Source organism: Bombus flavifrons, chromosome 7 (assembly GCF_040668555.2).
Source record: "Bombus flavifrons isolate JBK064 chromosome 7, iyBomFlav1_principal, whole genome shotgun sequence".
Classification (NCBI taxonomy): domain Eukaryota; kingdom Metazoa; phylum Arthropoda; class Insecta; order Hymenoptera; family Apidae; genus Bombus; species Bombus flavifrons.
The window spans coordinates 9,983,362-9,996,602 of NC_138448.1; the positions used below are offsets into that span (position 1 = coordinate 9,983,362).

Consider the following 13,241-nt stretch of genomic DNA (forward strand, 5'->3'; position numbering starts at 1 on the left):
TACAATCTAATCAAATGTTTAAAGTTTAAAGATAATTGTAATATTGAAGCTTAATAATGAAACTGTAAATTTATTAGAAACATAAAATTTATGATCGACGTTAAATGATAAAAAAACAATATTTTATTTGTATTAATGTGTAAGATGTATAAAATACTATGTCGTAACTATTGCATTCAGTAGACAAGTATGTTTCGTAATTTTATGTAATATAATTTAAAATATTTGTATTCCAATATCGCCCAATTGACAAAAGATCAAGTTTCTTATGTGCCCTACACGAGGTAGTCACTGGTCACAGTGATGGTAATCGGGATGCTCGATTGAAAAGAGGGGATAGCCAGCGCATCTGGAACATGATCACCAGGCGTCGCTTCGAGCGTACCCGTCGCCATCGAAGTTATAAAACCGATCAAAGCCGTACGGAGTTTTCAGGAGGGTGGTCGCGTTACGCTCGGAACTTTCTTAAACAGACGGAATCCTTTCGAGTAGTATATATAAATATATATATATATGATTTGGTTCGCGCAACACCAAAAGTAAAAAAATGACGGAACGTCGTGTGATTTGACAGTGAAGAAACATTTAATGGGAAAAGTGCCTCGGTATCCTGTGGTTGGTATTCGGGAATCCTAAGTATCGTCACAACACCCTGTAGCTCTCTGGTTAGTCGCGTCATTTTTCGGTACATCAGGATTTGATTAAGAAGTGATTATTCGGCAAAAGTTGACCCGCTTTCGTAGGTCGTGCTTACTATACTCAGCTATGGAAGTAGAGAGAAATGAAGCTCACGAAAACTTCTCAAATGTTGATTGTCAGATGTAATGTATAATTTTATAGGGAATAAGGAACTAAGGCCGGCATAGTCGATATATATGTATACACAGTGACTCTGACAATAGCCCGAGGTAGGAATTTCTGCTTTAGAGAAATATGGAGGGTCCATTCCCTATCAGTCACATATCGTAATTGACAAAGTTCGTTCTTATAAATGAGCTTATATTGGAGCCTTATTTTCATTACACGTTTTCTATCGGTTACGTTTTGTTCTGTTTATCCAGAAGGTTACGTATAACGTAACGATCTCTGGATTAACAATGGAGTTCATGTTCCTTATTTATCGTATTACGTTCTTTCAGAAACATCAAACACGCTTCATCTATCATGCGCGAACTTTCTCGTTATACCTTGGCCTTTCTCGCCTCAATAAAGGCTACCTAATTTCATCTTTTGAACTATAGAATTTCTTCTTGTTTGACACGAATGTATCAAACAGGAGCGAGAAAATGTTTCTTCCAGATTTTATATTTATTATTCTATTGTGTTTTTGACCAAAAAATATGTCGATTTTTGTTGGTGCTGGTGTATGGAACATTACTTACTTGATTTTGAAAGTCAAAATGATCGTCCCGCGCGACGTGACTGCTTTTATCGCGGCGGTTCGCACACTTGAGAAGCGCGCAGTGCTCAAACGGGCACGGCCGAATCGATTTTCCCTGGTTCCACTACTGACGATAGAGCTACATGTATGATTACTCTAGTCCCTCACAGCTACCGGAAACTATTTTGCCCAGTTTCTCCCGATGAACGGTAGCGTTTCCTATAGTCAGTCCGCCGTGAGTGGATTGGTCTACATCACAAGTTCTACACAGACGGCTTGGTCGCTGGTTCGGTAACGTCAGTGGAAACCGGCCTGCGTGAGATTGGCTAAAATTAAACCGCGATCGAACGCGGGCGTAATTCGTGATGTAGTTAAAACATGGATGGAAACATGACTTTCATTTCCAATGGCAATTTAGTTCCGGTTATTTAATCTTCGATGAATACTCGTTGCATTAATCGATTGGTTCTCGATCGGCATGTGCCTTGTGAAGTCTGTCTGCAACGTGCTACAGCTAGCTCATCATATACCGTTATACCACCCGTATCGCACGTTAAGAATCCTAAAAATAGCGGCGACCAGTGAACGAAAATAATTCTACATTTTCTAATGAATTCTGGTGGCGTGTCTGTGAAAGAAAGGGTATGTTTGGACGTGACGTGCTAATCAGGTCAGGTCGCAGATCAATCCTTTTTTTAATCGCTTCGGGAGATATTTTTCGATATTTACGTTGAGTGCGTAATTTAAACGCTGCGAGTCGATTCAATTTCTCTTCTCTGCTTTGTTTCACAGTATATTCTTCTAATTCGTTTACGAATAATTATTCTCGGCGCGTTGAACTATGCTGTATTTAATCCATTACCTCGTTTGTTAGATACTTTTAATACGATTATAGTACAAAATCAGTTTTCAAGATACGATTAAAAATCGTATATAGATTATCCTTTTTCCTATCGGTTTCAAGGTACTTTGGTTTTGTCACCAGTTGGATCGATATTGTATAGACGTGGTAGTACGAGTAGCGAAGGTGCCAGCAACGAAGAAGACAGGAGGAATAAGATTTCAAAGAATTAACCAATCAGCTCGGTAATCCGTAGATTGACCCGTTTCTCCTGATCGACGATTCGTCGTCTCGTTTGAACAGATATCCGGATTCTGGCCAGCGTACCGACATTGGTAATCAGTGAACGGAAGGAAGGCTCGAGGCGCGGAACGCGAAAGGGTGAGACAGGGGTGAACTGGCGGAGGGTGAGGCTGAAGTGATGACGGGCGAGGAAGGAAAGTGCGGGGGTGGAACTGGCACTGGCGGGGATGCCGGTGTGGGAAATACGAACCTTACCGACAACGTGAACAATGTTAACGCCAATATACATGCGAATGTTAATACCAACATAAATGTCAGCCAACAGAATGGAGGACCGGAAAAAGCGCCCGTCGTCGGTGGTACCAATGTGGAAACTTTACCACGCGCTGGCAAGCAGGTAAGAGAATTTCTATGGAATTCATTTCACTTTTAATATTTAAGTCTATAACGATACGAGGTAACGTTATTTATGTCTCTTATATAATATTTTATGATTTTGTTAGTCGTTGATCGTTCGTATAAGTTATTCAAATGTATGTTATCTTTATACGGACAATTATAAGTTTATTTTATGTCAGAAAGTTATTTCACATTTGAGATGTGTGTTAGGCTTTTTAGTCTTGGATTACAAACCGCAAGATAGCGTAATAGTAATCTTTCAATTCTAAATATAATCGTTAATTTGTTTAATGAAATAGCTAAGTATAGCGTGTATCTTCTATTGATTTTTTATTAATGTGAAATCTATGAAAACAGGCTAACAGTAAACAGCAATGATATCTATTTGTTGGTATATTTAACCTAATTTAGCTTACGTATTTATACGAGCAACGAAATGATTTATAACGATACGTGCATCCTTATTTATGCGTGGCCCTCAATTATTCTGCTAAAAAATTATAAGAATTTACAATTCTTAAATATGAAAATAGAAAGAGAATTTTTATTTGGTACAATGCTTTCTTGAAAGTGCTTGAAAGTATAATATCCACGATTTTGATTAAAAATGCAATTTTTTTTACATTTAAGTTTATTCCATAAGCTTTACTCAGCAAAATGTCAAATAGTAGCATTCAATTTTATTATTTTATTATACGGATACATTTCGTTATAAATTTTATTATGCGTACTAGCCACGTGTGTTTGCTCTCATATTTTTCCTGACATACTGTTACGGTCTCAAGTTACAGAACGTTTATTGCGTTAACGGAGATGAGTAAGTATCTCTCTTTTAGTTGATCTCAACCGAGAGAAAGATTAGAAAACATAAAGTTTTGATGAAATGCAGTAATTTAATATTCATGAAAGAGAGAAAGATGACACTGGAAGCTGTATATCCGGTTTTCAGTACTTACAGTACCGTAAGAAACTGGCAGGCGATCATTAGATCCCCCTTTGCCGTATCTAACAGCTAACAACGACAGCCAATGGATAGCATTTATTCAAGAGAATTACAACTTACACATGGCTTCTACTACTATTTATTCGTTCATGCGTAACAATTTGATGACACGACAATTTGATAGATTAAGTATCTAGGAAAATTAGATAGTTCATTTCTAGTTCTTCATGTATATTTCATAAACAAGAGAAAAATATAAATTTCTATTTAATCACTACATCAAATTATTAATTTACAAACAATTAAAAAATCAAAATTGCAATAACAGATAGATAAATTCGTATAATTCTGTTTTAATATATCATTTCTGTATAAAATTGTTGGTCGTATATACGATAGTCGAATGAATAAACCTCTATTTTATTTGTTTGTTCTTTTTGGACTAAGAAGAATTCTAAAGGATTATTCATAATTTCCACCTTTTTATCATTACGATGTTTTAGCAGTACAATCATTTAAGTTGCTTGGCGTTCATTAAATGCACTTAATAAAGATTCTGTTCAGGTCGATAGGGTACTTGTTTAGGTTTAAATCAATCCAATCTGGTCAACAAGGTAATGTTGCAGCATCCTTTGTTAGACTATCTTAAGGTACTTTTATAAAGGCTCTTGATATTTAATTACAATCTAGAATACTAACGTATTTAAACAATAAATTCGCGGAGTTACGTAATGTATAATTTATTGCGTCATTCAGAACTAAAGGTTGTTAAAAGACATATTTTCACAATTCGAACATCTTTTATTTCGGTCAACTTTTATACATGCGTAGAGATAGCAACAAATAGTTAACGGTGTTCCTTCTTTAATTAAAACTTTGTTAGAGGTTTACGTGTAAATCTAAGGAACTTACGTTTTTTTATAAAACTGTTCTTCAGTGTAAAAAATGTTACATCTATCTTACAAAATCTTGTAATTGATACTCAGGCCTCTTTAAGGTGGCTCATTATCAGTACAGAATCTGCTTTTCATCATTATACATTATCAGTAGACGTGCTTTTAGCAAGTTATAGCGATGCATATAAAATAAGAATAAAAATAGAGATAGAATAATAACCTTGAACATGAATACCAGCATAGTTTTGCTTATTCATAAGTTATAAACGTTTCAAGTAATAGGAGGAATTGGTAAGAACATACATGGAGGCTGTTGCTGTAATGAGTAATGAATTTTCCATAGTACATACACATATATTTGCTTTTTATTAGCGACATTAACGTACAAAGAGCTGTATTAAGTTTAGTGAATGATTGTTCCAGCGGACAGCTCAAAGGTCATGGTTAACGTAGGACGTAGGTTGTGAAAGTTGTAGATGGGGAATACACGTTATGTGTTCAGGATTTTAATGGGTCCAGCGTATACTATGTCCAGTACACAATAAAACCCGTTTCTATTTATCTTCTATTCAGTTCTAAAGTTAATTATACATTCGACATTAAAACGAGTTTGTTCGTAAAACTAGTTTCTGTATTTCTGAATGTAATCGTACAAGTTCTTTTATTTCCTATAAGTATTTGTATTTTATTTTTCTCATGATACAAATAAAAATTTATATACGGAGCTTGTATCAAGAATGTTTTATTTTGTGGTGTTTTTAATTAGAAGCGGTATCTTAACGTTTGAAAAATTATTTAAATTTAATAATTATTGTAACATATGCTGATAAGCGAATAACTTTTAAGGAAATGATTTATCATTTAACCTTCATACATGAAATTATAAAGTAACTAATATTCGATTTTCGATATTTTTAATTATCATATCTTATATTTTATCTCTATTTTTGCGTGATTCGTCGAAAATCGAAACGAATGGATATACGGTCAACAGTAAAATACTATAAATATTTATTTTTAGTATTTAAGAAGGTATGTGTAAAATTAATGCTTGCATTTTCTTGCATTAACTGCAGTGCAAGGAATTTTATTGGCACTACCAAGAGGTAGTATCGTGTACACAGAAGTGTAGAACGTCGTCTTTGTGCCTACTTGTCTTTTGATATATTTATTCAGCGTCTATTTTTATAAGATGTATTTTTTCTGGTTTCTCGAATGTACTGATGAATCAAAGGGTGTTTCCAGAAAAAGTAGCGGGCTGTAAATACTTGAAGAAATGTGCATGGGTTACGAGCCAAAGCTTTTTATTTCTTTTTCAGAGACGCATTTTGCCTCAAACATGATATTAGTCATGTAGAACGAAAACGTGTATTCTTCGAAAGCGTATCGATAATAATCTGTCATAAATTTTGATTTAATATCTTTCTCGGTATAATTTAACGTAATAATTTAATAAAATTTCATTTTATAACAATGCGATAAAATCTAAAGATAATTATTTTTATGTTTTATCATTGAATTTGTCTCTTTATGAAAAAAGAGTATTAAAAAGAGTTCACGGAGTACTATTTTTAAAAGAGTTAGATGATCACGCAGATACTTGTAATATTTTCGTTTAATGTAAATAATTAACAAGTTTTCATCTTTGTCCGTTAGAAGAAAGCTTTTATTGATATCTGAAATGCGATTTTCCTACAATACAATAGTAGTGAGGGCAATATTCTGCATTCGATATCAGATACAAAATATATACATTATTAAAACACGAGGGGATTTGTACACACTGTACACGCATAAATTTATGCATACTTCGTTGATATTATGAATGAAATAATTATGTACGACATCTGTATGAATTTAAACGAAGACTAATGAATAATATTTCATTGTCTTGACACATTATGAACGAGTGACAGCAAACAGTGTGCTTCGTTTTATAATAAAAATAAATATTTTTAATGTAATTATATAGATTTCATCAGGTTATAATATTTCCAAGTATTAAATTACTAAATATTAATATTCAGCCGTGAATATTTTTATCAGTACAATACCTACATCTTATAGTACTTTTGAGACATTTTCCCCCCGAATTCCTGAGAATTCATGCATTTCTGATAACTTATCAGAGGGAGTGTTGTTGCATCACTTATCAGAATTCTCCGTACTCCTACGAAATTCTTTTATGCACACAAAGATTACATAAACTTAGTTACTATACTTATACCGCCCGGCATCTGTAATTCGTACATTGTACGTAACTCCGTTTATCTACTCGGTATGTACAATGTACACGTTGGGCTCACGTAAAATTACGTCATAATCCTATCAGTATGGACCTTGTAAATGGATCGTCATAAATGAACCTTCATTCATGCTGCGAGGCCATGGTTACTATCTCAAATCGTTTAACGCGTAACTCTGCATATACATAGTAATCGTTCCTGTAATTTAATTGCAAATTTAATAAAAAACAAAGGTATAAAATTTTTGTTTAAGTCGGACTTTGGACCTTCAGATTTAATCAAAAGCATCGAACGATATCATCTGCTTATTGAGTACTCGAGATCTACGAGTTTTCTTAAGAATTTCTCCACGTTTATGTTTGAAGATCTTTGATTGAACTTTTCGATATATACATAATGGAGGCGGGTCAGTTCGATGAACTCGTTTCGTTAGTCATACTGTAGATATCTGAACAAACGAAGTCAGATCGATTCAGGTATAATCGCAGTGGACGGAAGTTTTGTTGCTGTTCAACTTAGTTTACGTACGATACGTAATCAGTGATAGGATAAAAGCACAAAGGTGACGCTGAAATGTGTAACAGATATACAGTTTTCTGATCAGACTTTCCTTAAGCGTTTCGTATCGAACTTTATAACGACCGACATTCAATTCGAATTTGCGAATGATGAAGGGCGTAATGGCCCTGTAACGTCTGGTGATGATGAATTTAGGTCATTCGTGTACTTTATCCGAGATGTATGTCTCGTTATTTGTGACATTCAGTGGCATGACCGCTATAATTTCATGGTCTTCATGCAGGGAAGCATCCTACAAGTATTGTTCGCGGCATGACGTGTCACGCTGTGCGTAAATTTATGGAAGTTAGCGCGTAAAGACATATGTGACGAGACTGGGTTACATCTGATTGCTTACAATGCAACGCAATGCAACACACGCCTACATTTGTTACGAATACGTGTGCTTTTTAACGTATCACTCATCCGGTCGCAGGAATCGTTTAGGAAACGAGTAATGCAATTTTTATGGTAATTAAGAACGGGGATTTAACGTGTAATCGTGAAATGAAAATTTGTTCAATTTATATTACGCATTGCGAAGCGTATAAAGCATGTAAATGTTTCATTTGTATATTTTTCTGTAATGTAGGATTTTTTAAAATATATTTCTTGTACGTCGAAGGAGATTAAAACGTATATTTCAAATTTTTATTTTGAATAGTGATTACGAGGTAAATTGAGTTGAATTTGGTGCAAGGAACTTCCACTGAAACAAAAGAAGTTAATGATGAACTAGTTGGAAACTATGTTTTTTTATTTTATTTCTATTTTTATTTTATTTTCATATGAGATCATAAATTGAAATTAGTTTTAAAGAGCTTATCAATATCATTAAAATCAAGTAGATACAAGTTCCTCGAAGAGTTTTAACTCCATTGTGTTTCGATATCACGATATTTTATGTTCGTTTGCAAAAACGTCTTTTATCCGACTCATAGTTTGAAAGTTAAATACGTACATAATTTGAAGATGCGGAAAATACTGTATGACTCTCGGTATTTGTGAATTCCAACTTTGTTATTGCATATTAACTCAGTAATTTACATTGTAATATTCTGCTATATGTGGCTAGAATGATAACAGATAAATAATAGAAATATCGCTGATGCTTTCAGCTGTAATTTACATTCTTATAAGGAAAATAAGCGACGATGCAATAAAAAGAAAATAGTCTTCGCTAGTTTGCATATAATAAATTGCATGTACAAATTTTTGTTTCTCCCATCTAGGAGTTTCTTGTGCTCCGTTTATCCGTAGCGATCTCTAAAGAAACGCGGTAGCCATTAATATCAATTTCCTGCATGTGTAATTGTTATTTTTGCATCATGGATTAATGACGCATGACGATCGTTACATTCTGATGTATAAAAGCACTATGCACAACGTGTAATGTACGTAATGTTCCATACATGTCTCCGTAATCTTGACATACATACCTATTACCGACACGCCTTTTAAATTCTGTTCACTATCGTGTTTTTGCGAGATTGGTCTATCTCCCATTTTCTTCGCTACAAGATAATTAACTTGCTCCGTAAAACGCGTTTGTTATAGCAGGCAGGATGTCGATAACAGCGTACAGGGGAAAGAAAGCTTCGAGTACGAAAAGGTACCGAGTTCTTTGCGAAAGGCAGACCAATTAAAACGGTCCCTGAACAGTCGTTCGAAGGAAAGACTGACACGTGGCGATAAATTTTCGTACGTTCGTTAATTTAATCATCGTTATCCAGTGAGCTATGCCTAATAGCGTTCACGCGGTATGTGCAATTTTTTCTGTTTTCTATTTGTCAATTCTCAACCGCATGGAACTGGGTTGCAAAACCACATAAAGAGATACGCGAACTCAGGCGCGCATGCGAGCTCGGCTCATCTACGTGTAAAGTTCCTTCCAGTGGGGTGTAAAGGTAGACTGAAAATAAACGTTTTTGCCTCGGCACGTTACCGCAATAGCGTCGATGCTTGAGCAGAGAACTTAAAGCCCTGCTCCCTACGCTTCGACTTGTTCCACGCACGTGCATCGACAGTTTCAAACTGGAGAACGCCACTTTCTTCCTGTTACGATGTTCAATTTAGTTTCGTGTATAAGATATAGATATATTTCCTCATTGTATCAGACATATATCTTCGATGTAGTACACACGTGAAAAAGCCTTGGATTAACTACGATGATAATCTAATAATAATCATAGTCATAATGACGGCTAATCATGTTACTGGAGAAGCGAATCTTTAGTTACTTGCTTCGTGGTACCAGTAGTTTGTAATTTTTGCTGGGTCATAAATTTTGTGGAAGTCGGAAGGAAATCGGAAATAAATATGTAAATAGTAAAAACGATGTCAGAGTGTCGATTTATAAAAATAAAACATTTCCGTTTGGTAAATGATGTAAGATTTTTGTATTGTAATGTTTTGTACCGTGTAATGTATGGACATATATTGTATATTTAATGATTAGCATCAAAATAGTACGTTTCCACGTCTCTTGTTGTAACTTCTTAAAATGTACATATGATTAGTAAAATTAAGCGATGATAGTTTGTAAAATAGTACTTTGCACATAGCTGATTGCAATTTGTAAAATTTATTTTCAGAGTTTTGTTCGTTCGATTATCAAATTTATGTACGTTATTATTATACAAGAAAATTTATTATTACTCGTAGCTTGTAATTTGTGACTTGTCACAAATATCACTATACCACTAATAATATTAATTTATTTACGTAAGAGCTTTACGTAATTCTTATTCTATCATTGGTTCTAAGAAAGTCGAAATTAAATGTAACGCATTTCAATCAACTTGTTTGAAAGGATAGAAATGTTACTTTAAATACAAATGTCTGAGAGAATGAAAAATGGTCAGCTTTAATTTTACTCCCAATATACATACGTACATATGTGGTCGTTGTAGAAAACAAGTGCACTTTCTCGACAGCTTTTAGGATTTCTCAAAGAAATTTGGCATTGTGCCTTCGATGCGTTCTTACGATGCAGACGCGTAATATCGAAGACGCCAGTGATCGTGACCCAGTTTAATAACATCTCATGAAACGCTTCCGTCATTAAAACCATTGTAGGTGGTTAGACTTATTCATCGGGCCAACAATCGGCTGTAATGTGTTACTAACAGCAGGCTAATTTGATTATTAAAACATGACGATTTCGAAATGCCAGGCGTCTTCTTCGCATAACCGTTTAATAGACGTTGCACCAATGGAGCGTGATACTTGGTCTTTATCCGCGTATATGCTTCCCTATACGAATGACGAAGCAGTCGGAGGGTGGCTTGAAGGGTCCTGGCCTTTTCTTGCACACTCAATACTTCCTCTTCTTCATGGGTTCTTTCGTGCGTATTCGACCCGGTAACCCGACTGCCACCCTTTCCCTGGCCCTGGCCCTCTCATCGCTAAACTAGGGTTCATGGCATCCCAACGTCATTTAATTTAGTCTCAAGGGTTAAGAGAAGTGAGCTCCTCGTGTAAGTAAGCGGTTTCAAACGATTTTCGAATCCTTCCACTCCGTCGTTTAGCTTCTAATTAAGAAACTCGAAATTTGCTGTGCATACAACAACCGGAAAATAATTTACCTCTGACGATTGAAGTTATGAGGTACAAGGAGATTTCTTTTAGTGCTCGATAAAAATTGGTTGATTAATTTATTGTAGGATTTGCAGTAACAAGGTTCAAGACAAGACAACTTCGATATTTAGATTATATTTGTTTGGAGGAGATAAATGACTTAGGCTTGTTAGTACTCGAAGATTTGACGTTCGAAGGTGTAAAAGTTTGTTGTTTCGAATATTAGTTGATTATGTATTTATAGTGTTCAGGTAGCGATTTGATTTCAACTGACTATGAGCTGATCTTGTTTTGGCTTATTCAAATTACTGGAAGGTGAAGCTACCTTGTTGCAACACTCTTTAGTTGGGATTCAGTAATCGAGAAATATCATGTCCTTTATTTACGTTATATCGGCTTGTTAAATATTTTTACAGAAAATATATGCCGAATATTATTTATAAGTATTATTTATAAGTATTATTATTTATAAGTATATGCGCTATTTCATGTATGTACGCTTTGCTACGTGCAGTTAATGACATGGAAACAGTGTGTGCAGATTCTTTCATATAACGACCAGATCGATCGCAATGACATTGATTTCAGTGTGTTGATCGTATGTCTGTCGGCAATTTGTCAATGACACACACACAGCTAGCTCGAATGCTAGGTGTTTACAGATAAAAGAGGAGAGAAAAGAAACGAAGGTAAAACTAGTGGATGGATTTATCATAAATGTTCCAATTCTTTATCGAATATCTACTACTACTGTTACGTATGTCGTGTTATAAAAAATTAATTCTTCTTTTACGTTTACCTCGGAACAATATTATCGACGATTTATTTTTCTCTGAATGAATTTTAATAATATTTATACCACGAATAAAAGTTGAATTAAAATTACGATGCCAAATAAATATTTACTTTCTAGTTACTGACTAATCAATACTATACTGATCAGTATGGGTAAGGTTAGGCATCACCTGGAGCAACAACCTGTATCAATTATCGAGCCGTGGGTTAGGTTGGTTATTTTTTCTCTATACGCGAGTGTAATCGCGGAGATTATCAAGATAATATTAACTCTGTATCGTAGCGGCGCAGCGCGTGGAAAATTATAAAATCAATGTAGCTGCAAGGAAACGATTTAGATCGTTCTGAATTAGATTCGTGCAATACATTTTATATCGAATTTTACAAGAAAATTCTTATCCAGTTAGGGCCTAAAAATTCATAAAAGTTTTATTTTTCATAGGAATGAACGTAGGTAGTATTTTATAAATAAAGTGTATTTTATTCGTAGAACTGGCATCAACCGTACTTTTACATAAATAGGCGGTGCACTGTCATCTGAAGCCCCAAGTGTTTTTATCATATTAGACAATTTAATTACCAAAGAATCCGATTGCAGGTATATCAAATATTCACTGCCTTTCTATCTTATGTTTGCTTGCATGTGCTTTGCGTGTGCAAACGGCTTTTTTAAATATATAAGAAAATATGTAATATTATTGAGCTTAAGCGAAGTGGAATTTCATTAAAAACTTACGAAATATGGACACGCTGTGTCCAATTTATCCTCTGCCAGATATGAATTTCATCAACATTCTTTAGATGTTTCATAACATCACGCTATTTCCTATGAAAGTTCACTAAAACGAGATATTAAAATTAAAGCTGACAAAGATAATTGATACGTTAAAATGCATATATCTTTTTGCTATTTTTATTATAAATATTATATAAATATTATTCTTTATTGTTTCAATATATTCAATATATTCTGCGATCTTAATAAAACGTTCAATATAAGAATTAATAAAATATCATCTTATTGTATAAACGTTCGCTCTCTCATCATTTTTTTACACCTAACGCCAAAAGTGCGTGCTGCTGTAACTATACAGAATTTTTTAACACGTTTTAAACGAATACTACTCAGTTGGCAACAGCTGTTAAAGTAATAAAATATCAATAAGCCGTTACATTTAAAAAGACGAGGGGAACCTCTTCCAATTGTTACCCAATTTACAATGACTGGCTTTCTCTGCTACGTAATTTAGAAAAGAAAGCAAACTGATATCTACAACGGCTTCGGAGACAACAAACAGCGTTACGTGACTTACTGTGTTCATTTGATCGAATCCGTTCGATGTTATTCCAATCGAACGAA

The 13,241-nt window shown here is 34.5% G+C and overlaps 1 protein-coding gene across 28 annotated transcripts in view; it reads left to right on the forward strand.

The window, feature by feature from the left end:
• Window positions 1-392: 392 nt before the first annotated feature.
• The window catches only part of LOC138182092 (ankyrin-3), a 93,555-nt gene continuing 80,706 nt past the window's right edge, over window positions 393-13,241 (forward strand). For 22 of the 28 annotated variants that reach the window (XR_011173692.1, XR_011173696.1, XR_011173698.1 and 19 more), the window contains exons 1-2: window positions 396-665; window positions 2,526-2,862. Coding sequence is in view for 9 of the 28 variants with exons in the window: in XM_069117655.1 (XP_068973756.1) it covers window positions 2,644-2,862 (219 nt within the window). In the remaining 19 variants the exon portion in view is untranslated. Of the gene's footprint in view, window positions 666-1,654; window positions 2,024-2,525; window positions 2,863-13,241 lie in introns of those variants that run through there. The other 6 variants (XR_011173713.1, XR_011173714.1, XR_011173712.1 and 3 more) reach the window with 5 other exon arrangements.